Source organism: Lytechinus variegatus, chromosome 7 (genome assembly GCF_018143015.1).
Source record: "Lytechinus variegatus isolate NC3 chromosome 7, Lvar_3.0, whole genome shotgun sequence".
Taxonomy (NCBI): domain Eukaryota; kingdom Metazoa; phylum Echinodermata; class Echinoidea; order Temnopleuroida; family Toxopneustidae; genus Lytechinus; species Lytechinus variegatus.
Genome location: NC_054746.1, coordinates 459,280 through 484,757, shown reverse-complemented (window position 1 = coordinate 484,757; position 25,478 = coordinate 459,280). Strand labels below are relative to the sequence as shown.

Genomic DNA, 25,478 nt, shown 5'->3' with positions numbered 1-25,478 from the left:
TGCATCATGTGATCTGGGCTTGTTTCAGAACGAACGATACAAAAGACAAATTTACTCTAAAAACCAGGGGGGAAAATACTTGGGGCTGGGGGCAAATTAGCCTCCGAAATACTATAATACTATAAAGAGTCCTGGAAAAAAAGAAATCCAATTCATCTCAATGTTAAAGCTTATCCAATGTTACAGATTTAGACAGTAAGTTGTGAAAAGTAGCCCCCCCCCAAAAAAAAAAAAAAGATGACTGATATAAACCAGTAAAAAATGCACTATTTCAGGGACTATAGTATACATGTAACTTGCAATTAGTAACAGCCTAACAGGTTGGACAGGGTCTTGATGTGTTAAAGTAAATTGAAACCTGTTTATAAAGGCCACACAAGGGAGACAAGAAAACAGCCTTTTATGAGTAAGTGGTCTTTTTGAACAGGTTTCTGAAATTAACATTTCTATAAGAAATCCTATTCAATGGAAATCAAATCTGTGGTCTTTACAGTCAGGTGTATAGGTGGTCACTACTGTATATGAATACCAACCTTCTGTTCACCTGTTTAGGGGAGAGGAGGGTTGATGATCCCAATTTTTTCTTATGAAATTACCAGTATATTGTTTGTTAAACTATTGTTTATAAATATATTGTTAATTTTTCTTTAAATACTTGAATGTAATTATACATGCAAGGAATGATTTTTGTATCACATTTTTTAATGAAATATATTGGCATATGAATTTGAATATCAAAAATAAAACATTGGTAATAACTTACTATGATAAAAACAAATGATTTGGGGGCTCATTTGCTTTACTTTCATATGTCCAGAAATGGCACATCGTTATATCCGCTTTGCTCAGCTTCAGTAATGTGTTTTTTCTGTATTTCAATAATTCATTAAAAAGTCTTAGAAACTTCCATAATAAAACAAATAGTCCCGGATGCTCCACAATATTAAACATAACACAATTGCATTAACATACATTCCCGGACCTTCAACCCCATAATCAACAAACAAAAACTTGACTCGCATTCAAGAAACTAAGCCAATTTTATGATAATAATATTTACCTTTTAATATTTATAAATTGTGACTTTTTAAGAGAGTTACATTATATATATACACCATAAAACTGTAAACATTAACATGATGGAGGAAGGGGGAGGGGGGACTTCTGAAATTTAAGTCACACTTCTCAGTCAGATTCTCAGTCACACTTAACTCTTCATGAAACACCCCCTGGAAAGAAAAATGACTCACAATGTAACTTTCACATTGCCATTGCAGGGGATTTAATTTCAAGATTGATCAATAGAGATCTTACTTTTTGATCTTTATTATTCATCCTGGCCTCCCTGCCAAGCATCTTAATAACAATGTAAAGTACCATTCCATTACTTGACACAGGGTTATTCCATTAAACATGTTCTAACTTGTAAAAAAAAAAGTGGTACTTTCTTTCGGGAATTGCTCTTTCTTCTCAATCACCTAAACGACGTCAAGATTGAGTGTTCTAACGTAGGACATCCCCCACATAGCTAACACTTCACAACCCACCTGACAATGGAGATTCCCCTATTCTAGTCTTGCAGATTTCAGACTCACAAATTGAATCTACTCTCTTCATTAACATTTCCTGATGGTACACAGTATGGGTGCATTGCCAGAAACTAATGATCGATTGCAAGTTAATTTTGTTTCCAAAAATCAATCTTGTGTCTTGCACTTAATTGCAAACATTGCTCATATGCTTCTTACAAGGAATATAAATTGATTTTCTTGATCTATATTTTCTTTAAGTCTTTGAAATGAATCAAAAGACCAAAAGGATGATTCTTTTGACAACCTCAATTTTACCTTTGGCAAGTATTCAATAAAAACTTTTATCTAGGCTTGGGTCAAACATTCTAAAACATAAATTTCCTGTGGGCGATAAAACCCCCTCCTCCACTTGTGGTTTTATGATTCCGGCATCTAAGGTAAACCAGGATATGAGGATTCAAACATCTAACATACATACATGCCAAAAAAGCACAATTTTGTATTTTTAAAAGTTGTTTCTTATTTTTCGTTTGGCTGCGCATGTGTGAATTCCTCTAATAAAAAAAATTCATTACCAAAGAAATTTTAGCTACAAGCATTTTCTGATTGATAATCATTTGCGGACATTGGCTGGTATTTTGTAACTTCTGAAGGTTTCCATGGCGAAGAAGAATAGTGTAGTTGGTTTCAAATTACACCATGTATCTTTCTTGGGTTGGTATTTTCCAGACCAGCTTTATACAAAAGTTACAAAATACATGGGAATTTATCACATAAGCAGTAGGGCATTGAAATTCCTTTATTGCATATTTGGTGAGTGAAGCCAATGACTCAATACTTCTATGGACCCCAGAAGGATAAAAAAATTGATAATATCAACCATATTTCATCATACACAACGGTCTATAAATCTTCCCATAATTTTGCTCCTTATTATTGATTCTCTAAGGGGGAGTCACAAAACACTTGCAATCAACTGCAAATATTCAGATTTCAAGTTTACAATTGATAGATAAATCTTAGCTGAAGGAAATCAATTTACACTCTCTCCAGACAAATCCCAAGTAATGTGTTATGCTTCCAAAACCTATAAGTGTTTCAAAATCGAGGGTCAGTTCTCACACCCTACATGCAGTATCAATCTTGAATTTCCCATATGAACTTAAATAATTACTTAACTATATGAATACAGGAACTTACTTCGATCTATGATGGGAGGTCAATATTTGGGTAGGTAACAGTCATAGTTTTTATGGATGTTAATTATTTTTCTTGAAAGTACCAGTTTATAAATAAATAAAAAAGAAATTTCATTCAGACTTAAATCTTTATGAAACATCCCTGTAGACTCATTGTTCTCACAGAATATTTTTTTTAATAGTTCAAGAAGTATAAAGGATGAAAAACATGAATACTGCAGGAAGATGTTAACATGTCCAGGAAGAATAATTATACATGCTTACAATATCACTATACTTCCAGCAAAATATTTGTTCTTCTCATGATTAAAACAGTTATATCAAGTTTGTTAACTCAGTAAACAGATTATCTTAGTTATCATATCTAAGTATGATATTGTTCACTCGTGATAAAATTTTGACTTGTAATTTGATTAATATAAAGTTTGTTGAACCAATGAACAGATTCTCCCCAAAATTGATATTCATGGTTACATAGATAAAATTGATCTTCTTTGTTTTGATATGGAAGTTGAAAAGCATGATCCTTATGACTCATATTGGGATCACCTTGTCGATAATGTGCATCCCCCAATGCAATATCCTTTCCAGCTGTTGGTGGTGTACATGTATGGTTTATTACAAGTCAGGGGTATTTACAGGCCTGTGAGTGGGGTTTCAAAAAAATAGCGGAAAAATCTGAAAATTTACCTTACTATTTACTATCGCCAAGCCGCTGCATTTGCCCATCACGATTCACGGTATATTCTAGCTTCAGTCTAGTATGTATTTTGGTTGTTCCGCTGAACTGCGTTGCCTCACTCACCAATACATAGAATGAAGAGCTTGGAGGCCCATACGTACAGACAACGTATTTTAGCATTAACGTTAGATCTAACAGTGGAAACCCGATTATCTGATCGTTTTTTTGTACATAAAATGTCACATTATAAAAAAGAAATCACATCCATATTTACGAAAAAAATGTTCGAAATTCAGAAATATCGTACCTTAGACCGCAGTTACCGCTAATTCCTTTGAAATAATGATCGAAACATCGTCATCTTCGATCCTTTCGTTGGTCAACGTAAGTTGCCATCTTAGATGACGTCATCATCCTTACAGACGTATTTACCAGTCGCAAAATATCGCGATTTGAGCTGCTGCTTTGCGCTTGTATGCCAACAACGGCAACGGTGCACGGTGTGATCCGCAGCAGTTTCATAGAGTTACATATAATAGCTCTATGTATATACTAATAATTCGAAACTTCGCGAAGGCAAAATACAAGGCCCTGTATAACGTATATATTCACAACACACACATTCTGCTCGCATCCATTTACCTAGACTTGTTTTCCAGCCGTCTTGGATAAAATAGCGGAATTTTGATTAAGAAAAAACGGAAATGGAACACAGGAAAAAAGCGGAAATTGAAATGGGTCTTAAAAATGAAAATAGTGGATTTCCGCTAAATAGCGGAGATTTAACAGGCCTGTATTTAATATCACCACAGCCAGAACACATTAAAACCCTAGGTGGGCTATTACAACCTTCTATTTTAAAATTTTCAACAACAAAAAATGAGGACAGGTCAGAAAAAGTTGTATTTTGAAATATGATGGTGGCAGCAGCCTCACATTTCTGAAAACGCTCTGCTAATTGTTGGAGAGAAACCTTTCTAAGCAAAAGAATGATGCCAGTAATGTCATTATTCTAATATCTAGCTTTTTCTGAGCTTTCCACAAGTCTGTCAAATTTTGTGAAAGCAAGTTTTACCAGCTCACCGATATGTGTAATACAATATAAAGCCTGAAAAATGCCTAAATGGGAAGTTGGGGCCTAAAACCAGGCAAAATCCAGGAGACTGTCATCTCTGAACTTGATAATAAAGTCAATTGGTGATTCAATTCAAACACAACATTTTCTCTTGTATTGAGAGATATCTTCACTTAAAAGATGACATTTTTCTGGAATTTGATGATCTTTTCATGCAAGCATTTCATCAACATTTTCTGTCTGACATGTTGTCAGATATGACAACTTTCCTTGATTCTTATTTACTGTGAAGCACTGTTACTGTGGTAATTGGCAGATGAAAGAGGACTTGGAAAAATCGTCTGACAAGCCTTTCCATCAAACGCTTCCCAATGCTACACCATATTTTCTCTTTCTCCCCTCTCATTTTCATCTCTACCTCTCTACCACAGTAACCTTCAAGACCAACCTCATGGTGAACTGTAACCCTCTCACAAGTCTTCTGGGATTGTTCAGGAAAATGTCAAGAATGCATTAAACATTACTCTATGAACATAAATTTGTTAAGCTACTAAACCTACATGATGATGACCCTGAATCATAACTTGAAGTTTAACTTCCTGGGGGTCATAAACTCTTTGAGAAGGTCCTCGGTCACGGTCTTTCTCCTCTCCTGAATTTCAGCAACCATCTTTTGCAGGATGGTGATCAATTCTTTCTTGAGTTCACCCGTCAGCATACGGCCGCTGCTGTATTCCTGCATGAGTGATCAGAATAATGACATAATAAAAATAATGATTTATAATGTGTAATGCACCAAATCCACTCTGCACAGTGCTCAAGGCACAAAAAAGAAGAAAAAATAATATAAAGTAAAACAAAAATAGTCTCCATGTCATCTACAGGTGAAAAGAATCATGAATGGTAATAGTGGAATGCCATAAACAAAATGGCTTTAGTTGGCTACAATCCAGGGGCATAAAAACATTTAAATTAATAAACATTACTGTTACATAACATCACACTATTTCTACAGAAAAATACAGGCACAATATGATACTGATACAGCTCTGCTCTTCAATATAAATGGGGAATGGGTGAAGTTTGATAGCATCTACAAAAATAAAAGTATGCCTACTCTGCAATATTTCTCAACCTCACTCTAAGAGATGATACAAATCTAAGACTTCTTGATAAATAGTGTTTGGAATGAACTGCTGTCATATGATGTAGAAAATACATGTATTTACAAACATAATTCTTACTTACAATTAGAATTACCCGGTAAGCAGAAAATTATGAAAATTCATAAATTCATAACAGGCATTTGGGGAAACATTACTGTACAAGTACAATCACTCTTTCAATAATTAAGACCATAAATCTCATGAAAGATATTCTCTTTTATGAGCACATTTGCCAGATTTGTAATTTTAAAATCTGATGGAATGTTAGATAACAAAAATATAACAGTATGTCTGCTCTTGATCCCTATTTCTATAATTTTGTCAATTAGTACTTTTCCTAATAGAAGGAAATCATTTTTTTATGCCTTTCAATTCAAGCGAAAGTTTGTAGAAACCACATGATGATATCACATCATAGCAACCACTTAACAAATCTTAATGAAGTAGGATGTGATCCTCTTTGTTGCCAGGGATACAAACTTTTATAAAGATTTGTTTAAGTGGCTTTAATTATGACATATAATAGGCAGCCTCTTTACTGGTTTTAGTGGAAAATCCACTTTAATTTAAAGGAACAAGTTAACTTTGACAAAAGAAGATAAAAAATGACCGGAATGAGGAAGGCTATAAATTCTAATATTTTACAGGGCACTCTCCTACATTACAGCATGAACAGGCATATTCAGACTATTTCGCTCACAGGAGTACTTGTTAAATTACAAGAACTTGTTCAGGCTCCAAAATACCCAATGATTATTTTCCACATTCAAACCGACCCAAAGATGACCCTTTCGAGATAAGTTCTCGAAGTAAGCATGCAGAGTATGGTTTAATAAGCAGGCAAGGTGCATGATTCAAAATCACAGCACCCAAGCCCCACTACACAATAGACAGTCCCCATCGTTAGCTCAGCAGCCCCCCACAGCACCCAAGCCCCACTACACAATAGACAGTCCCCATCGTTAGCTCAGCAGCCCCCCCCCCCCCCACAGCACCCAAGCCCCACTACACAATAGACAGTCCCCATCGTTAGCTCAGCAGCCCCCCACAGCACCCAAGCCCCACTACACGATAGGCAGTCCCCATAATCTGCTTGCACACTGCCAAAATAACCGTGAACTTGGAAAAAATCCCTGCAAAAGTTCCTGCAATTTTGACAAGTACCTAGTATTTACCAGGAATTTTCTTTAATTTGCTTTCACACTGCCACAATTACCCGCTATTTTCTGATTGGGGTATATCAGGGAAAATTTCCTGATCAAGAAATACCTGGAACTGACGAACTTTGAGGCGGTCTATTAACACCTAAAGGAAAATTTGAAAAGGGCAAACAAAATATCCAAGGCCAATCGACAAAAAGCCATGGACTTGTTGGGTTTGGATTAATACAAGCCATGATCAGAGGTAAAGTGTATCTCTACCTTGTGTCTAATCAATTAACAATCTTGAAATTATAGACGATATTCAAGGACAACTTGCGATTTATTCAAATGCCGCTTATAGGTTTGGCAAGAAATTAAAAAAATATTTCACTTTATTTGTTGGTAGTGTTTAGAAAAAAAGATGATCCAAGTGTCAGTTAAAATCCCCCTTATCCCTAAAACTAATCAGTGTAGAGGACTATTCAATCCACTACCAAAACTAAATAGGGATTTCTCTAAGGTCAGGGCCTTTTCACACATGATTTTTGAATCATCACTCTAAATGATGATTGCAATTCATCTTTAGAATCAATGGACCATTCACATGGAAAATTTGTACCATAATTTGAGTAAAACTTAACTGGAATTCACTTTCGGAGTAGAAATTGAATTTGTGATTGTGATTAGCATTCGTGATTCTAGTTTGGTTTCACACATGCTAAAAATTTGTCATTAGCCTTATTTTTCACTGGAATCATCATTCAAATTATAACTTTTTACTGTGTGAAAGGGCTGTAATTTTGTTGGAATAGTAATTCTCATTGAAACCTTTTGAGGTTCATCAATTTATAAATTTCATTCATATAAGGAGATTAAATATATATTAATGTAAGATTACATCTATATTCCCCTACTATCACTGCATCTATTATAGGAAAGCACTGATTGAATGAATTAATGAAAATCTTTATTTTTCATTGTATAAAAATGAAAAGTTGATGCCATACCAATTGAATGCTGGAAATTTTGATGCATATAACTGTATATACCGTTCATTTTAACATTTGTCTGAAAATATAATCTAATAATTCTATATTTATATTTTGGTTTCCTTATAATTTTCTCTTTATTTCCATAACCGCTGACATCAAAATGGTATTCCCCTTTAAAAAAGGAAACGAGGGGGTGGGAAACGGCCAGACAGCCACACGTTTCCTTCCTGTCAAAAGTAAACGATAGCAGTGCAGTATGTCAGGTACGAACAGAAGCAGCTACTTCCGACATTACAGGATAAAATGCTCCCATCGCATGCAAGCATGATGCTTAATCATGAGAACTAAAGCAAGAGAGAGTTAGACTGTCATTGAACAATGGGTACCACATGATGATATCACATTAGTGGTGGGTGATAAAGGCCTACAAAAATGATGTTAACTTTTCTGCAATTTGTCTAATTGTAAGCTGTAATAGGGGCCGCGGAAGTGGGGGGCTGGGGAGGGGCATCAGCCCCCCCCCCCACTTTTTTCCAAAACTGAGTACAAAAACATGTAAATTACCATAAGATTGTGATTTTTTGCATGGTCAACCCCCCACTTTGAAAACCGTTTAGCAGCCCCTGTGTAAACGTGAATATTGTTTAACAAAATTCAAATCAAATTTCCTAGCACACCATCTGATTTGATGCAGCACAATCTCCTGAGAATTTTGATACCATTTTAAGTGTTCCCAACACATGTAAGTATGATGCTTAATCATGATAACTAAAGTGAGAGTAAGAGAGAGAGAGAGAGAGTTGGACTTTCATTGGACTAAATTACTTTGAAGTCTACAGAACGAACAAGTTGTGTCAAGCAGGAGCAGCAGAGGGGGGGGGGGTGTCTGAGTCACGTGACTCTACATTACTCCTGTAAGGTGACAACTTAAGACTGTCTTACCCCCCCCATCAAAATACCCTTGCAACACCCCTGATGTAAGATAAAAATTGTGATGTGACACTTTAAAACAAGTAGGCTAGTCTCTATGAAAAATGAAGTATTTTCTGACAAAATGCAATATTACATTGTACCAAAAGGGGGATCGGTTGATAAACACATTGGATAAAGCTCTGTGAATTTAATAGAAAACTCATTCGTCACACAAACTGACATTTTTGTAGCATGAAATGAAGAAAGATTTATGACTGAAACAGCTACCAGCATTTATTAACAACCCTGAGTACCTTAGAAATGAAATATAACATCAACAAGTAAAAGCCTCTGGCAGTCTCACCTGTATTACGCAATTCGATACAGCAGCAGTGCTACATTATGATACCAATTCAACACATTCTCCCAACACGGCCAGAGTTCACTGAATTTTAACCTTGGTCATGTGACCTGAACTTGCAGAGGATGTTCAAAGATACTTGATTGCTCTTATGTCCATGTTTCATGAACTAGATCTATAAGATGTCGAAGTTATGATGACAATTCCTCAAATAACCCAACATGGCCAAAGTTTGTTGACCGTAAGTGACCTATGACCTAAATCATATAACCTGAAACTCAGGCAGGATCTTCAGTGATACACTACTACCCTTATGTCTAAGTTTTATGAACTAAGTCCATACACTTTCTTAGTTATGATGACATTTCAAAAACTTAATTAAGATTTCGATATTAGTTCCCCAACATGGTCTAAGTTCATAGACCTTAAGTGACCTTTGACCTTGGTCATGTGACCTAAGACTCGGGCAGCTTATGTCCATGTTTCATGAACTCGGTCCATATACTTTCTAAGTTATGATGACATTTCAAAAACTTAACCTTGGTTAAGATTTCAACGTTGACGATGCCGTCGCAGTTGGAAAAGCAGCGCCTATAGTCTCACTCTGCTATGCAGGCAAGACAAAAATAGAATAACAAGTATACTGGAAAGTCCCACAATTCATTGTTTTACACTGTTTTTTTTTCAATTGTCTACTTAATTTTATTGACAATGACACAGACATTTGACAGGAATAATAACAAACCAATTTGGTTTAACTATAGCCCTCATTTGTCAAATAACCTTCCAAAGGGTATGTCATATGACTACTACATGGGGGGGGGTTTACTTACATGTACCTGGAACAACTTTTAGGAGCTAAAATATACAACTGTATTGCCATCATGTTAAGTTAACAATAACTTTCATCCTTTATATCACTTAGATGATTGGTTCTAAAAGTTTTTACTCCTTCAAGTTTTCAATGTCAATCTACAGACCAGCATAATCTATCCTGTTAAATAAGATGATACTGGTAATTTTCAAAATTAGTCATGTCATATTTTTTAGTTTTTTTTCCGATTGTCTATTTGATTCTATTGACAATGATATAGACATATGACAGGGAAATACAGGCCTATTTGATTTGATAACTATAGCCCTCGATTGTCAAATCAACTTCCAAATGGCATGTCATGTGAGCAATATATTTTGCTTGTGGTTTATGTAGATCAAAATTTTAGGGGACAAAAAAAATAATCTTAGTGTTATCTTCATGTTGAGTAAACAACAACTTTCTTTCTGTAGGTCACCAGTAAAAAAACAGTCCTGAAAGTTGTAAAAGTAAACAGCTTCACTCAATTTATGCAGAAAGTTTACAATTTCACTAAACAGACCAGTGTAATTATGCATGCTGATTAAGATAATATCAATCGTTCCAAAAAATTATTAATTTTACTTAAATTTTTTTTTTCAATTGACTACTTTATTTTATTGACAATGATATAGACATATGACAGGAAATACAGTGTATAAAGGCCAATTGGGTTTAATTATCTCAACCATAATTTGTCATATCGATTCCACAGGTTACGTCATATGACCAATGTATTGATTTTTTATTGCCTGCACCAAAGTTTTAGGAGCTAAAAAATTGTGACCACTCATAAGATTAATTGTGAAAGGGCCTTTATTCATTCAAGGTTATAACGTCACTATACAGACCAGGGCCAGTATTCATTCAAGGTTATAACGTCACTCTACAGACCAGGGCCAGTATTCATTCAAGGTTATAACGTCACTCTACAGACCAGGGCCAGTATTCATTCAAGGTTATAACGTCACTCTACAGACCAGGGCCAGTATTCATTCAAGGTTATAACGTCACTCTACAGACCAGGGCCAGTATTCATTCAAGGTTATAACGTCACTCTACAGACCAGGGCCAGTATTCATTCAAGGTTATAACGTCACTATACAGACCAGGGCCAGTATTCATTCAAGGTTATAACGTCACTCTACAGACCAGGGCCAGTATTCATTCAAGGTTATAACGTCACTATACAGACCAGGGCCAGTATTCATTCAAGGTTATAACGTCACTCTACAGACCAGGGCCAGTATTCATTCAAGGTTATAACGTCACTATACAGACCAGGGCCAGTATTCATTCAAGGTTATAACGTCACTCTACAGACCAGGGCCAGTATTCATTCAAGGTTATAACGTCACTCTACAGACCAGGGCCTTTATTCATTCAAGGTTATAACGTCACTCTACAGACCAGGGCCAGTATTCATTCAAGGTTATAACGTCACTCTACAGACCAGGGCCAGTATTCATTCAAGGTTATAACGTCACTCTACAGACCAGGGCCAGTATTCATTCAAGGTTATAACGTCACTCTACAGACCAGGGCCAGTATTCATTCAAGGTTATAACGTCACTCTACAGACCAGGGCCAGTATTCATTCAAGGTTATAACGTCACTCTACAGACCAGGGCCAGTATTCATTCAAGGTTATAACGTCACTATACAGACCAGGGCCAGTATTCATTCAAGGTTATAACGTCACTATACAGACCAGGGCCAGTATTCATTCAAGGTTATAACGTCACTCTACAGACCAGGGCCTTTATTCATTCAAGGTTATAACGTCACTCTACAGACCAGGGCCAGTATTCATTCAAGGTTATAACGTCACTCTACAGACCAGGGCCAGTATTCATTCAAGGTTATAACGTCACTCTACAGACCAGGGCCAGTATTCATTCAAGGTTATAACGTCACTCTACAGACCAGGGCAAGTATTCATTCAAGGTTATAACGTCACTCTACAGACCAGGGCAAGTATTCATTCAAGGTTATAACGTCACTCTACAGACCAGGGCAAGTATTCATTCAAGGTTATAACGTCACTCTACAGACCAGGGCCAGTATACATTCAAGGTTATAACGTCACTCTACAGACCAGGGCAAGTATTCATTCAAGGTTATAACGTCACTCTACAGACCAGGGCAAGTATTCATTCAAGGTTATAACGTCACTCTACAGACCAGGGCAAGTATTCATTCAAGGTTATAACGTCACTCTACAGACCAGGGCAAGTATTCATTCAAGGTTATAACGTCACTCTACAGACCAGGGCAAGTATTCATTCAAGGTTATAACGTCACTCTACAGACCAGGGCCAGTATACATTCAAGGTTATAACGTCACTCTACAGACCAGGGCAAGTATTCATTCAAGGTTATAACGTCACTCTACAGACCAGGGCCAGTATTCATTCAAGGTTATAACGTCACTCTACAGACCAGGGCGAGTATACATTCAAGGTTGTAACGTCACTCTACAGACCAGGGCCAGTATTCATTCAAGGTTATAACGTCACTATACAGACCAGGGCCAGTATTCATTCAAGGTTATAACGTCACTCTACAGACCAGGGCCAGTATTCATTCAAGGTTATAACGTCACTATACAGACCAGGGCCAGTATTCATTCAAGGTTATAACGTCACTCTACAGACCAGGGCCAGTATTCATTCAAGGTTATAACGTCACTATACAGACCAGGGCCAGTATTCATTCAAGGTTATAACGTCACTCTACAGACCAGGGCAAGTATTCATTCAAGGTTATAACGTCACTCTACAGACCAGGGCCTTTATTCATTCAAGGTTATAACGTCACTCTACAGACCAGGGCCAGTATTCATTCAAGGTTATAACGTCACTCTACAGACCAGGGCCAGTATTCATTCAAGGTTATAACGTCACTCTACAGACCAGGGCCAGTATTCATTCAAGGTTATAACGTCACTCTACAGACCAGGGCCAGTATTCATTCAAGGTTATAACGTCACTATACAGACCAGGGCCTTTATTCAATTCAATACCTAAGACAGAATTTTAAGAATTTTCCTCAGTATTTTGCTAAATACTCAACCATCTTTGGCATTCAATTGAATTTTTGTTGAAGTATTTTGCTTAAATCTAAGTCAGCTGCCAACCAGACTTCAACCTGGCTTGCGTGCATGATACAAACGTATCTTATGCATTCTGTGCACAGACGGATACATACATTGCGTGTTATTTGGCTCTAACTTTATGTCACAATGGTCATTAGCAATTATTTTGCTTAACTTTGTTAAGTAAAATATTTAGATATGGTCTGAATATGAGTTTAAGCATTCTGCTTAGCCAAGTACAATGCTAAGTAAAATACTTACAAAATCAATACTTCTAACTGAATACCAGCCCAGCATAATTCATCCTGATAATTAAGGTGTTATTGGTAATTCCCTAAATTTAGTATTTCACATTGTTATTAGGGTTCTTTTTCAGTTTACTTTGATAGTCATTGGTAAAGACATGACAGAAAAAATAACAACCCTATTTGGTTGTACAACCATGACACTCATTTCTCATGTCAACTTTCACAGCATTATGTCATGTGACCAATAAACTTTCCATCAGTTACCTGGAACAAACTTTCAGGGGCTAAAAATACACAATTTTGTTGCTTTTATGCTGAAGTTCAAAATAATATTTGTCCTGTATGTCACTCATGAAATAAGTTCTAAAAGTTCACAGCCTAAGTTCTTTTTAAAATGAAAGATTACAATGTAACCATACCAGTATTATTCGCAACCATCATCTGGGTATTTCCTCATTTGATGATACCAATTTTTAGGTCAACTTACAACACTGCCCTCACAAGATGAAACTCAGTTAGTATGAACTGCTCTTTAGTAGCCATTAATTTTTATTTATCAACACTTTCAATTTTCTATTGTTCATGATACAGACTACATGTGCAATTTGATATAGGAAATTACTTTACAAATTAAAATATTAGAACGTTCATACTCATTTTGTCACTGTGGGATTTTCTTTTCTGCTTTCATTCCTCTCTCATTCTTCCTCCATTTCTTGCCTCATCTTCTCCAATTCTTTATCCCCTCTACCCTCTTCTCCCTTCCTTTTCCTCTCATCTTGACCCCCCTTTCCTCTTTTTTCTGCAACACTCATTATTACAATTGTATTGTTGATTGCATTTACTTAATGGTAACCATCAATAAAGTTTCAACTATGCAATAAGATACATAAAGAAATCAAGAAATTGAGACCTGTGATCATAAGACAGATTTTACTACAGTCCTTACCTCTCGAAGTGCCGTATACTGGTAGGTGATATCAACATCACAGTTATCCATGCGGCTCTTAGGCCCACCACCCCCTTCCTCCTCCCCTCAAACCGTTTTTTTGCATCCTGAACTTTATTTCACTAAGTCCTTACCTATCTGAGATTTAAAAGCTAATCTCTCATCATCTTCTAAAAAGTATGTGAGATACTAGTGGTTGCAATATCAACCTCCCAGTTACCCCTCTAGCCATCACACCGCCCCTTCCCTTCCATACACCCTAAACTCTTTTCTGCATCCTGAACTTCAACTCACAAAGTCCTTACATCTTTGAGTTCTACTAATCTGTCATTGTCTTCTAAGAAGAATGTGAGATACTGGTAGGCAATGTCAACATCACAGTAACCCATGAAGCCCCCCATCCCCCCCCCCCCCCCCGCTTCCTTCTCCCCCCCCCCCCACCCCTAATCCATTTTTCTGCTTTCTGAACTTTAATTCATAAAGTCCTTACCTCTCGCAGTTCTGCTAATCTGTCATCATCTTCTAAGAAGAATGTAAGATACTGGTATGCGATATCAACATCACAGTTACCACCCTTTTCCCTGTGCTCTTCAACAGAAGCTCCACCACCAGAGAAAGCATATTTGTTGATCTGACGTGGTTGGATGGAGGAAGAAAGGAAAAGAAAAAAAATCACTAACAATTAGCAGTGAAAATTTGTTTAGCAGAGAATAAATCATAATATGGAGACACATGGTATCTCAATAATTCCCTTTTTACTCCTATTCTACCACAGAAGTGGGTTTTAGATGATTTTTATGTTAATATGGACAGCTGGGGGAGCAGCAATAGAAAAGAAAGTCGTTGGAATACGTCAATGGTAAGCACTAGTACCCAATGGGTCCCCAAATCTTTTCTAAGAACTCATAAATGCATTTCAGACAGAAATACATCAACAGTCCAGTCAATCTACATACATGATTTGACTGTCCACAAATCTATAAAAATTTGAAGACTTTTTTTTTTCCTTGATAAAATATGCAAAATCTGCTGGTTGATAAAATCCCTCTTTTTGTTCCTTACCTTTGTTTTGATCTGTTTAGGTGTATCCGTTAGGAAGATAGAGGAGTTGGGATCACTAGCACTCATCTTGGTCTGTGCTCCCTGCAGGGCAGGGAAGAAGGTTGAGTGAAGGAGAGCTGGTTTAGGGTACCCTAGGCGGGGTGCTACATCCCTCGTCATTCTGAAATATGGATCCTGAGAGAGACAGGAGGAAAAGGTCAATTGTAAGTTACAAGTTGTTAAAAGGTGTTAAAACCCAATGAAGAAAGTGTAAAAACAAAAAACATTTTATATTCATCTATCTGTGAATCTATGCATTAAGCTGTCTATCCATTCATCTATCAATCCACCGATTCATCCAACCACCCACCCATCTATCCACCTATCTATTCATCCATCCATCCATCCATCCATCCATCCATCTACCTATCTGTCCACCGTCCATCCATCCATCCATCCACCCGTCCACCCATCAATCCATCCATCCATCCATCCAACCATCCATCAATCCTTCTATCCGTTTACCGGTCCACCCATCCATTCATCCATCTATCTATCCATCTCTTGCTCCTCACTGCATTGTCTCTTCAATACCCCTACTTCTCAATCCCACATAATTTCAGTACTAGTAGTAAGGCAATTTCATAAAGTATACATGTTTTAAACCCTTCTTGCAGCATCTTCCAGAAGTGATCCATCTTTGCTTTGTGCTCCTTACTAAAGGTATAATGTTCTGAAATTAACATGGCTTCAGTAGTTCATAAAGTGAAGTAAAAATGTAGAAAGGAGGTGGGTCAAAGTAAAGACACAAAATTATTATTTTTGTTTTTTGGGGGGGCTACTTTTTGCAACCAACTGCCTAAATATGAACAAGTAGAATGCCCCTGGCGGTCTCACCTGCATCAAGCGATTCAATACAGCAGCAGTGCTGACTTTGAAAACTACTATAACTCACACAAGATGTTCAGTGATACTTGGTTACTCTTATGTCCACATTTTATGAACTAGACCAATACACTTACAGCTTTTTAGGATGGTAATTCAACAAATACCCCCAACATGGCCAAAGTTCACTGACCTTACATGACCTTTGACCTTAATCATGTGACCTGAAACTCGCACAGGATGTTCAGTGATACTTGATTACTATTATGTCCAAGTTTCATGAATCAGATCCATTAACTTTCAAAGTTATGAGCAGGCATGAGACAGAGAAATTTGAAAAAAAGAGGAACTTCACGGGCTCCCTGGGGAAGGGTGTGTGAGGGTGGTTCCCCCTCCCACGTTTGGAAAATTTTTGAATTTAAGGTATGCAAAACCCCACTTTGATGCATTCTATAATCAAATTTTACTGTTTTGAAGAGGTTATTTTGTAGATAAATATAGTCACCGTAGCTGACTTTGCAAGCTCAACTTCATGGTCCAACCACTGCCATTTGAAGTTGAACTTGTTGGAGACATCCTTGTCAATATCACTAACACGAGGGTCATTCTTCTCAACAGTCTTTATTTTGTAGTTGAAGAAATTACACCACACACCCCACAAATTCTTGTAAAATCCACGATAATCCAACTCGAAAACGCTGTACGTCCGTATCACTTGCATTCAATGTAAACAAATGTATACACACGTGCATGCAGAAAGCTGCCAGCTGCATAACCCAGGGAGCTCCCGCCCGCCGCGGCGCCCAGGGGCTTACCGTGTATTTGACCATACTCACGGGACTAGCGTGATTTATGGTCTAAATATTTCTCCAAATGAATTTTCTAAGTTATGATGACATTTCAAAAACTTAACCTTAGGTTAAGATTTTGATGTTGATTCCCCCAACATGGTCTAAGTTCATTGACCCTAAATGACCTTTGACCTTGGTCATGTGACATGAAACTCAGGCAGGATTAACCTTATGGCCAAGTTTCATGAACTAGGTCCATATACTTTCTAAGTTATGCTGTTATTTAAAAAACTTAACCTTCGTTTAAGATTTGGTGTTGCCGCCGCCGCCGCTGTCGGAAAAGCGGTGCCTATAGTCTCACTCTGCTATGCAGGTTCTGACAAAATTGAATCAGCTTGTAATGTTGCAATGAATGGGGATTGCCTTTTGCTCTTTAGAGCATTTCAAGGGCAAAATCATCCCAAGCCCTCATCCTCTTTATTTCACTCATACATCAAAAAGGTATATCATTTTATGGAATTGCCCATTACATTCCTTACCTGATCTATTGCACATGGAATGAGACATGGGATATCCTTCTTTGTACCAAATATCGCTGGGAATGAATTGCTAAATGATGGAGAGGCTTGAATAGCTGGAAAGCTGATTTTACCTGTTGAAAATTGAGAAGGGAGTGGATCACATATATATGATCACATGACTATGATCCCATTAAAGATCATCAGAATGATATTATTCGATATTTGAAAATAACTTCTCATTTCTATTCAACATTAACAAATCTGAACCTCTGTCAACAAGTTCACTTGAAAGTACAGCACAATAACAAACATTCTCTTTTTTTGGGGGGGTCTAATAAACCACTTTTCTACTTCCTACACATCAAAATGTTCTTAGATGATCTTTGTAGGTTTGCATGGTGGAGTTTATAACCTGGAGAAGGTCTACGGTTCAACATGTGCAATGTGAAGAAGGGAAGGAAATACAGGCAGAAAGATTGAAATTGAAAGGCGAGATAGGATGAAAAGAGAAAATTAGAAGTATTCTTTCTTGAAAGTGAGTGAAGTCATGAAAAGTACTGTAAACCAGATGAGATGAGCTAAATATGGCTTGAGTAGCATTGGACAGTCAACCTGCCCGAAACGTCGAGTAACCTCTCTCCACCTCATCCTGCTACTACTCAAACCATCGCTACTCAAGCCATATTCATCTCATCTCATCTGGTTTACAGTCCTTTTCAGGACTTCACTCACTTTCAAGAAATAAATACTTCTAAATTCCTCTTTTCATCCTATCTTGTCTTTCAATTTCAATCTTTCTGCCTGTATTTCCTTCCCTTCTTCACATTACACATGGTGAACCATAAACCTTCTCCACGTTTAAATGTTCATATTTGTTAGGATTTTATAGGCAAAGCCACTCATATCCCACCATCTTAAATCAGCATGGTGAAACAATACATGTTTTAACCTTAAAAGTCACTTGGGTTGTCACAGTTCAAAATTATTTCCATAGAAAACCTTTAACCCTATCTATGCCTGGGTATTTTGGGAGTTCATGTGGCTCAAAAGTTGCACAAGACTTGAAAGTAAAAAGTCGCCGAGCGTCATGGTAAAAAAAAATTGTGCTGTGAAAATATTGCGCAAATCGTTAAAGGGGGGGCCTCCCCATCCCCTGGCCTGGATAGGGTTAAAATGATGGTCAAATTGTTATCATAGCTGCTTATGTAAAATTATACACAAGCCTTGCTGTGCAATATCGTAATGTAGGGAATAATGATCAGTAAAGATCACTATTACACTGAATGGCTTTTCTTCACGGAATATCAGAGGTATATCACCTGTTTGGGCCAACATTGCCCTCATCCAGTGTTCACAAATATATTCTCTATGTCATAGAATATTGCTGATATCCCATTTTAACACTAACCAGACTGGGATTTTTGGTGTTGTATGTTCACGTGATCACGCCAAAATTTGGCATGCACATTTTTGACCACTTAAGCTTTTCACAAATTTATTCGTGAAAAAACATTATTTGCAAATTTAACACCCCATTTCACTTCAAATTTCTTCCTTTTTTCCAGATGTCATCTTTGTAATCTAATTTAAACATTTTCACAAAGAAAAATTGCGAAACCCAATTTTTTCCTGATGTATTTCTTTGTTTTTAGAATTTCTTATGTACTTCTTTATTTTTTCATTTTTTTTCCATATAGTACTTTCAGGATTAAACCCGTTAAACCATCCAATATAAGGCAGTGGTGCTCAAACGTTCAAGTTCTGCCATGTTTTAGACATCTAATTGCGAAGTCTGCTTATGAAATATTACATTCAATAAAGTTTGTTTTTCTGGGCATGCCATACATTGTATTGTAGTTGTTTGTAGTGCATTTTGTGGTTGGATCACTAACTTTTTTTAGCACAACTGTATACATATATTCTACTTACCTATACAATCACTGTCACCAAAACCAAATATACCCTTCACTTGGTTATATGTTACACACTTCTGTACTTTTAACATATTACGGTAGAATTCAGGACATGATCTGATGAAAGAAAATAAAAAAGGACAAAGAAAATAAGGCGAATGAAGCCAAAATAGAAGACTGAACAACTTCAGTAAAGTATTAACTACAATGATCGCAACAATGGACATAAAGATGAAGCATTAGAGCTGCATAAACTTGTTTTCACAATGTTTAGTGGAAAAATAAATATATAATTATGATAAAGTAAATATCATCATAACAGATAAATAAATAAAAAGATTAGTCAAATCACTTTTGAAAAACTAAATACTACAAATTTCTTACATGCCTGTACATTAATAATAATTGATAAGAAATACTAGTTGCATCTAGATTTCCTATGCACACTGATTGTACTCATTCACCATAATTCTAGCTGGAGTCATATCAGGCATAGGCCTTATTGGGCTAATTATCATAAGATAATTTATTTATTTGATCAATTTCTTTCCTTTTTAGGCAATTTTCATTTGATCGATTTCTTTCCTTTTTTTTTAGCAAATACCATAATTTATTTTTGAAGAGATTTTGGTTAAGATGTACAGTATGTGATATCAATATATGACATAGAAAGTGTAAAAACTTACCTCTTTAACTCATATTATCAATGATTTTCTGTTACTTGTGATTTTGTTTGCCCCCCCCCCCTCCCCCTTCACTTGTGCGCCTTGAGCATCTCTTAAGAGATGGAAATGGCACCTCCCAAATTGCATATATCATTATTATCATAATAATATGAGTTGACAATCATTTTCAAGTGATGTTTTCAGATTGTCTGACTTTATTTCCATAAACCATGAGGAACCATACTAAGCTTCAAACTTTCTGCATACTTCAACTCAAACTTCATCTCCACTTCCTGGAAAGAAGAATTAACTCTTAACATGCCATGCACACTACTAACCCAACGCCACAGTTCTAATCCGATGCTAATCCCCTGTGCTACATTGATTTTGGGATCGCGAGTCGTATTCACTCCTTTCAATAGTCATGATTACAACTGCTTGTAAGTCTCTAACGATTAGTTTATCCACAAAATATTGTGTAGTAAAGTTGTAGGAAATTTCATACCCCTTATAATGGTGTCCTCATTTTATGGATTGGTTATTATCTTTGCCGCTAAAATATGAGTTGTATCAAGTAGTTCCATTTTGTGGAGTGTTTTGTATGGATCAAAAAACCTAGGTCTCTTCCCTCTCAGAGGCAGAGCCATATCTTGTAAAAAATTTAGAAATACTCAAAAAAGTCTAATGTAAGCCGCGTGAGTAAGTTGATCTTTCAGAAAGCAGAGTTTGCAATGCACACAATAGTGCTAATTACGGCGTGCGTGCGATGCGCAATACAATGATTGTAATTCAGAATGTGCGCAGTCATGCACAAAGCAGGCGAGGGTAGGAAACAATGCAAGCACAAAGCAATCAATAGTAGGCGTGCGAGCACGAGTGTGGCATGTTATAGTAGGATACGTAGCGTGCATGAAGCACTCAATGAGTTAATTTGCATGATTTTCCTCAGAGCTGAGAATCTTAGTCATATTTGAACATTCCATCTGTTTGTATACTCACGCTTGATTTAAAATTACTAATTCTACATTTCATTTTTTATACAACCAGTTCATCTATTTAGGATATTGTTTAATTTCCACTTAGACCCAATAACCAGGTTTCAACATGGTTATAAAGACAACATGTTAATCAGACCAAATAAAATTTTTACAAATGATAACAGAGTACTGAAATGATGTCACAATTTTATTTTTTGGGGGAGGGGTCGATTTCAGCATTTTTTTATACCGTACTTCTGCAGGGCATGATGAAAAAAAAAACATCCCAAATTTGGTGGGAATTGGTCCATGGTGCCCCAAGATATGACCTCAAGAATACATAATTAGCCCAACTGAAGTCAATGTATCATTAGCATGGTTCATAATAGATCTAGGCTAATAATACATGGATTTCAGTGGGGCTAATAATGAATTCATGAGGTCATATCTTGGGGCCCCATGGACCAATTCCCACCAAATTTTGGGTTGTGGAGGTATATCATCATTATCAACCATAATATAGAAAAAAACGGCAAAATAAAAAGAAAAAAAATTGACAATCTCACACATCAGTACTCTATTATTCAAAATGGCAATTAGACCTTCTATCAATTATGGTAAGTGAAATGAAACATGGACCAAATTAGTTAAGTCAAAATGAAGTCAGTAACCTGGGGCACATTTCAAGCAGATTTTTGTCCGTGATGCTCATGGATAGATGTTCTAAACTAATGTAAATCCTTGCATCTGATTGGACGACAGCAAGTTAGAAAATAACTGAAAAGACTCTTCATAAAATGCTACACCGGATATTTGACCAAGTGATTTCAGACAAAGCAAGCATGTAGAGTACTTACGCAATATAATTCATATCTGAGAAGATGAAAGTCTTGTTGACATCAAATCCGCAGGCGATGATGTCCTTGGCATTCTCATAACCCAACTTCTGAGCTTCCTCAGCTTTGAGATCCTTCCACAAAAACTTCTCATCGTCAGTCAGCTGAATGACTAGAGGCACGTCAAATACATCCTGAAGCCACCTAAGACAAAGAATGGGATCAATTTACATCTGATATTTTTTTTGTAATCCCTCCATCCCTCTGCGCCTCGGAATAGTTTACTAGATAGATTAATAATTATACATGTACTTACTCTGTCAGAAGTCTCTAAGCGCTATACAGTATATGCAGCATAATTACCCTGGCTTTAGCAGTGCAGCTGTTACGTGCGCTGCGTTTCAAGGAATAAATTCCTGCCAGGTACCCATTTACCTCACCTGGGTTGAGTGCAGCACATTGTGGATCAATTTCTTGCTGAAGGAAATTACGCCATGGTTGGGATTCGAACCCACGACCCTCTGTTTCAAAGTCCGGAGACTAATCCACTGGGCCACAACGCTGCCTGAAGGCGCATAATCACCGCTGTGTTTATTATTATTAATAAATATCAGCAGTGAATAAAAATCATCACAATGGAGACTGCCAATACAATTACGCACAAAGGTGGATAGTGTATTATTATTATTTGGAAAAAGAATCTACACCTGGCTTATGTAGATAATTTCTAAGAAATTGCATACCATCTCCCAAGAATCATTTGGCACACATTTGAGTTGTCATTTTATTGCATTCTGCTTGAGGTCATGTTGAGATCATTGCAACTGGCATTCAATGACATACTCACTTGGTGAAGATAAATGGAATAAGATGACCAACATGCATAGATGTAGAAGAGGGCCCTCTTCCAGTGTAGAGAAAGAAAGGTTTCTTTGCTTCATAACGTGTAAGGATTTGATGGACATCTCTGCAAAAATCAAAGTTATAAAAATAAATTTACAATATGTAAAATATAAATAAACACATGAATTTAATGATAATAATTTATTAACAAACAAAAGTAAAAATACAAACATTACATTACATGCAATATACAATTTTGACAATAATTATATCTTATTTGAATAAATTTCAAATTCATGGTTTAAATTACTATATAAACTAATTAGTTAACTATTGTAATTCAAAATGTAAAATAATAAATCTTTAAGAATAAAAAAAAATATTTAAAAATATCAAATCTAAGAAAGACCAAGGTCTCACTCACACTCATGATTTTCTCATCCACTGAAAATGAATAAGCTTTGTGTGAGCAGCTATTCATAACCAACATAGTACATGTATAGATAAAATTCAGAGAGAAGAATGAATCAATGTAGAGACTTCACATTACACCATTCTCCACTCCTTGGAGAGTACTACAGCTTGCCATCTTAATTCTTCACCTTTGTGAAAAGAAGATCCCTCTTCTAAGAAAATGATGTGGCTTATGACCAGTTATTTTCTCAAATCTCTCCAGTAATGCATCATCTATCTTGGTGCTCCCAAATCGAACTGTGAATATTAAACAAAAATAATAATTTTAACATGATACATAAAATTTTGAAACAGTTTGAAAATAGGCTAATTTTTATAACACTGAGAGGTTTACTCCAAAAGTGATTACTTCATCCACATGTTCTTTTCATAAGCATCTCCCTGGGAAGCGGGGGTGCTGAAGCACCCCCAAGATTTTCCTGGGTGTGCTGCGTGTATTTTTCTCCATAGGCAGTACCCCTTGGAATTGTGGTAGGTGTGAAAACAATGATAAATGTAACCAAAATTACCTTAAATTTTTAGTGAAGAAAGCCCCCCCCCCCTTTTTTTGCTTTTAAAAATCTCATACCAAAATGGCATTCATTTTTGTGAAACCTTTCTTTTTGCTTGTCAAATTTACATCAGCACCCCAAATAAAATAAAAAAATTTTACCAGGGCCCTGTTCATAAGCCATGAATTTCTATCTTCATGACATCACTTCTGTCTTCCAAACAACAATGAATAATGATTCTGATTCTTAAATCTTGACATTCAATAACAATGGATGTGACAGTAATACAGTGCGTCCCAAAAAAACTATACACTTTTGAAATGGCTGCCAAATAAAAAATGTAGCACTTTTGGGGGAAAAGACTTATAGATATGGAAAGCCAATAAAGTCAACTTTCAAATGACACCAAAAAGTTGGAAAATTATTCATGCTTGAGCGAGCACTGCCCACTGAAACAGAGGGTATGCAAATTAGGGTGGGCTGGAATTAGCCTTCCAATTTCTTTCAGATTTTTTGTTTGGTACTTGCAAAGTTGAAGGTTATTTGGTGAGTTAAAGATCAGATGTTATCAGTTTGTGAAAATTTCATACGTTATTAAATTGAAATTTATTGCATGAGTGATCATGAATTGCAATTTTTAGTGCAGCTTTATCATGTGGATCATGTGGATCTTAACAATGTGTTCATGACAGTCAGGAGAAGAGGGGGTAATATGACTTAGGTAGGTGAGGTAAGTTGATGGGCTCAAGGTCAACAGAACATTTAGCAACCCCTCCCTCCATCTCTACCCCCTCCCCCCCCACTTCTCTCCTCCTGGGAGACTAAGCTTGGCTAGGCTGGGCAGGAATTAGTCATACAGTTTTTTGAGAGGTTAGTCCTTTCGAACTTACAAAGCTAAGGGTGTTCTGCTATTTATGAGTGAGATAAGTTTTGGTTTTAATAGGCAAATTTCATGAATTACTCAATTGAAATGTACTGCATGAGTGAACAGGAATTGCAATTTTAGTGTAGCATATTCATCTTGTGGACATCAGAAGTGTGTTCATGAGAGTCAGAGTAATGTGATGGTACATGTACCTGTTACAAGCAAGAGGGCGAGGTATGCTAAGACTTGGTTAAAAGGGCATTCCTCTTCTTTTTGTCCTTTTAGAAATTAAAAGTCATAGGTACCCTCCCCTCTTCACCTCCATTTTCCAGCCCCCCCCCCCTCTCTCTCTCTCATCTCCTGGATTGTAGCCTTTTCAAAACTTAACTGCCAAGTGACCGGTGGCTGATGGTCAGTTTGAATGATTACCAAAGAAATTTAATGATTATGATGATTAATGAAATTATTGGAAAAAAAATGAATGTTTTATTGATCACATTGCACATTGAATGAGTTAATTTACTGATAAATTGTTGATTGAATGATTGATAGGAAAAAGTTGATGCCCTAATTCAGAATTAATCATTAAACCAACATTCTGCTCTGTGACTTCACGCGTACATAAAAATAGCCATCAGTCTCTCAACAGGAGGAGGGTGGGAAAGAGGGAGGGGGGGGGCTGAATGTTCTGTTGACCCTTATTCCATCAACCTACTTCTCCCACTTAAGCCCTATCTCACCCCCTATTCTCCCGACTGGCCGACTCCCATGAACACATTGCTGAGATCGCCATGATAAAGTTGAAATGCTGCCCCAAAAGAGATCCAAATGATAAAGCTGAAATGCTGCTCCAAAAGTGTAATTTGTGTTCACTCATGCATACAAGTTCAATTTAATAACTTAAAAAATTTGCTTAAGCTATCAAAATTGATCAAGGTTGATCATTAATTTATCACAACGCCCTTAAC

At 36.6% G+C, this 25,478-nt stretch overlaps 1 protein-coding gene across 3 annotated transcripts in view; it reads right to left on the bottom strand.

Moving 5' to 3' along the window:
- Window positions 1-1,002: 1,002 nt before the first annotated feature.
- The window catches only part of LOC121418137 (tryptophan--tRNA ligase, cytoplasmic-like), a 46,753-nt gene continuing 22,277 nt past the window's right edge, over window positions 1,003-25,478 (bottom strand). For all 3 annotated transcript variants that reach the window (XM_041611847.1, XM_041611846.1, XM_041611848.1), the window contains exons 3-10: window positions 23,283-23,391; window positions 22,685-22,804; window positions 21,859-22,041; window positions 19,376-19,476; window positions 17,465-17,577; window positions 15,271-15,444; window positions 14,699-14,839; window positions 1,003-5,224 (exon numbers count right to left, since the gene is read on the bottom strand). In XM_041611847.1, the coding sequence (XP_041467781.1) occupies window positions 5,066-5,224; window positions 14,699-14,839; window positions 15,271-15,444; window positions 17,465-17,577; window positions 19,376-19,476; window positions 21,859-22,041; window positions 22,685-22,804; window positions 23,283-23,391 (1,100 nt within the window). In that variant the 3' untranslated portion in view covers window positions 1,003-5,065. The remainder of the gene's footprint in view (window positions 5,225-14,698; window positions 14,840-15,270; window positions 15,445-17,464; window positions 17,578-19,375; window positions 19,477-21,858; window positions 22,042-22,684; window positions 22,805-23,282; window positions 23,392-25,478) is intronic.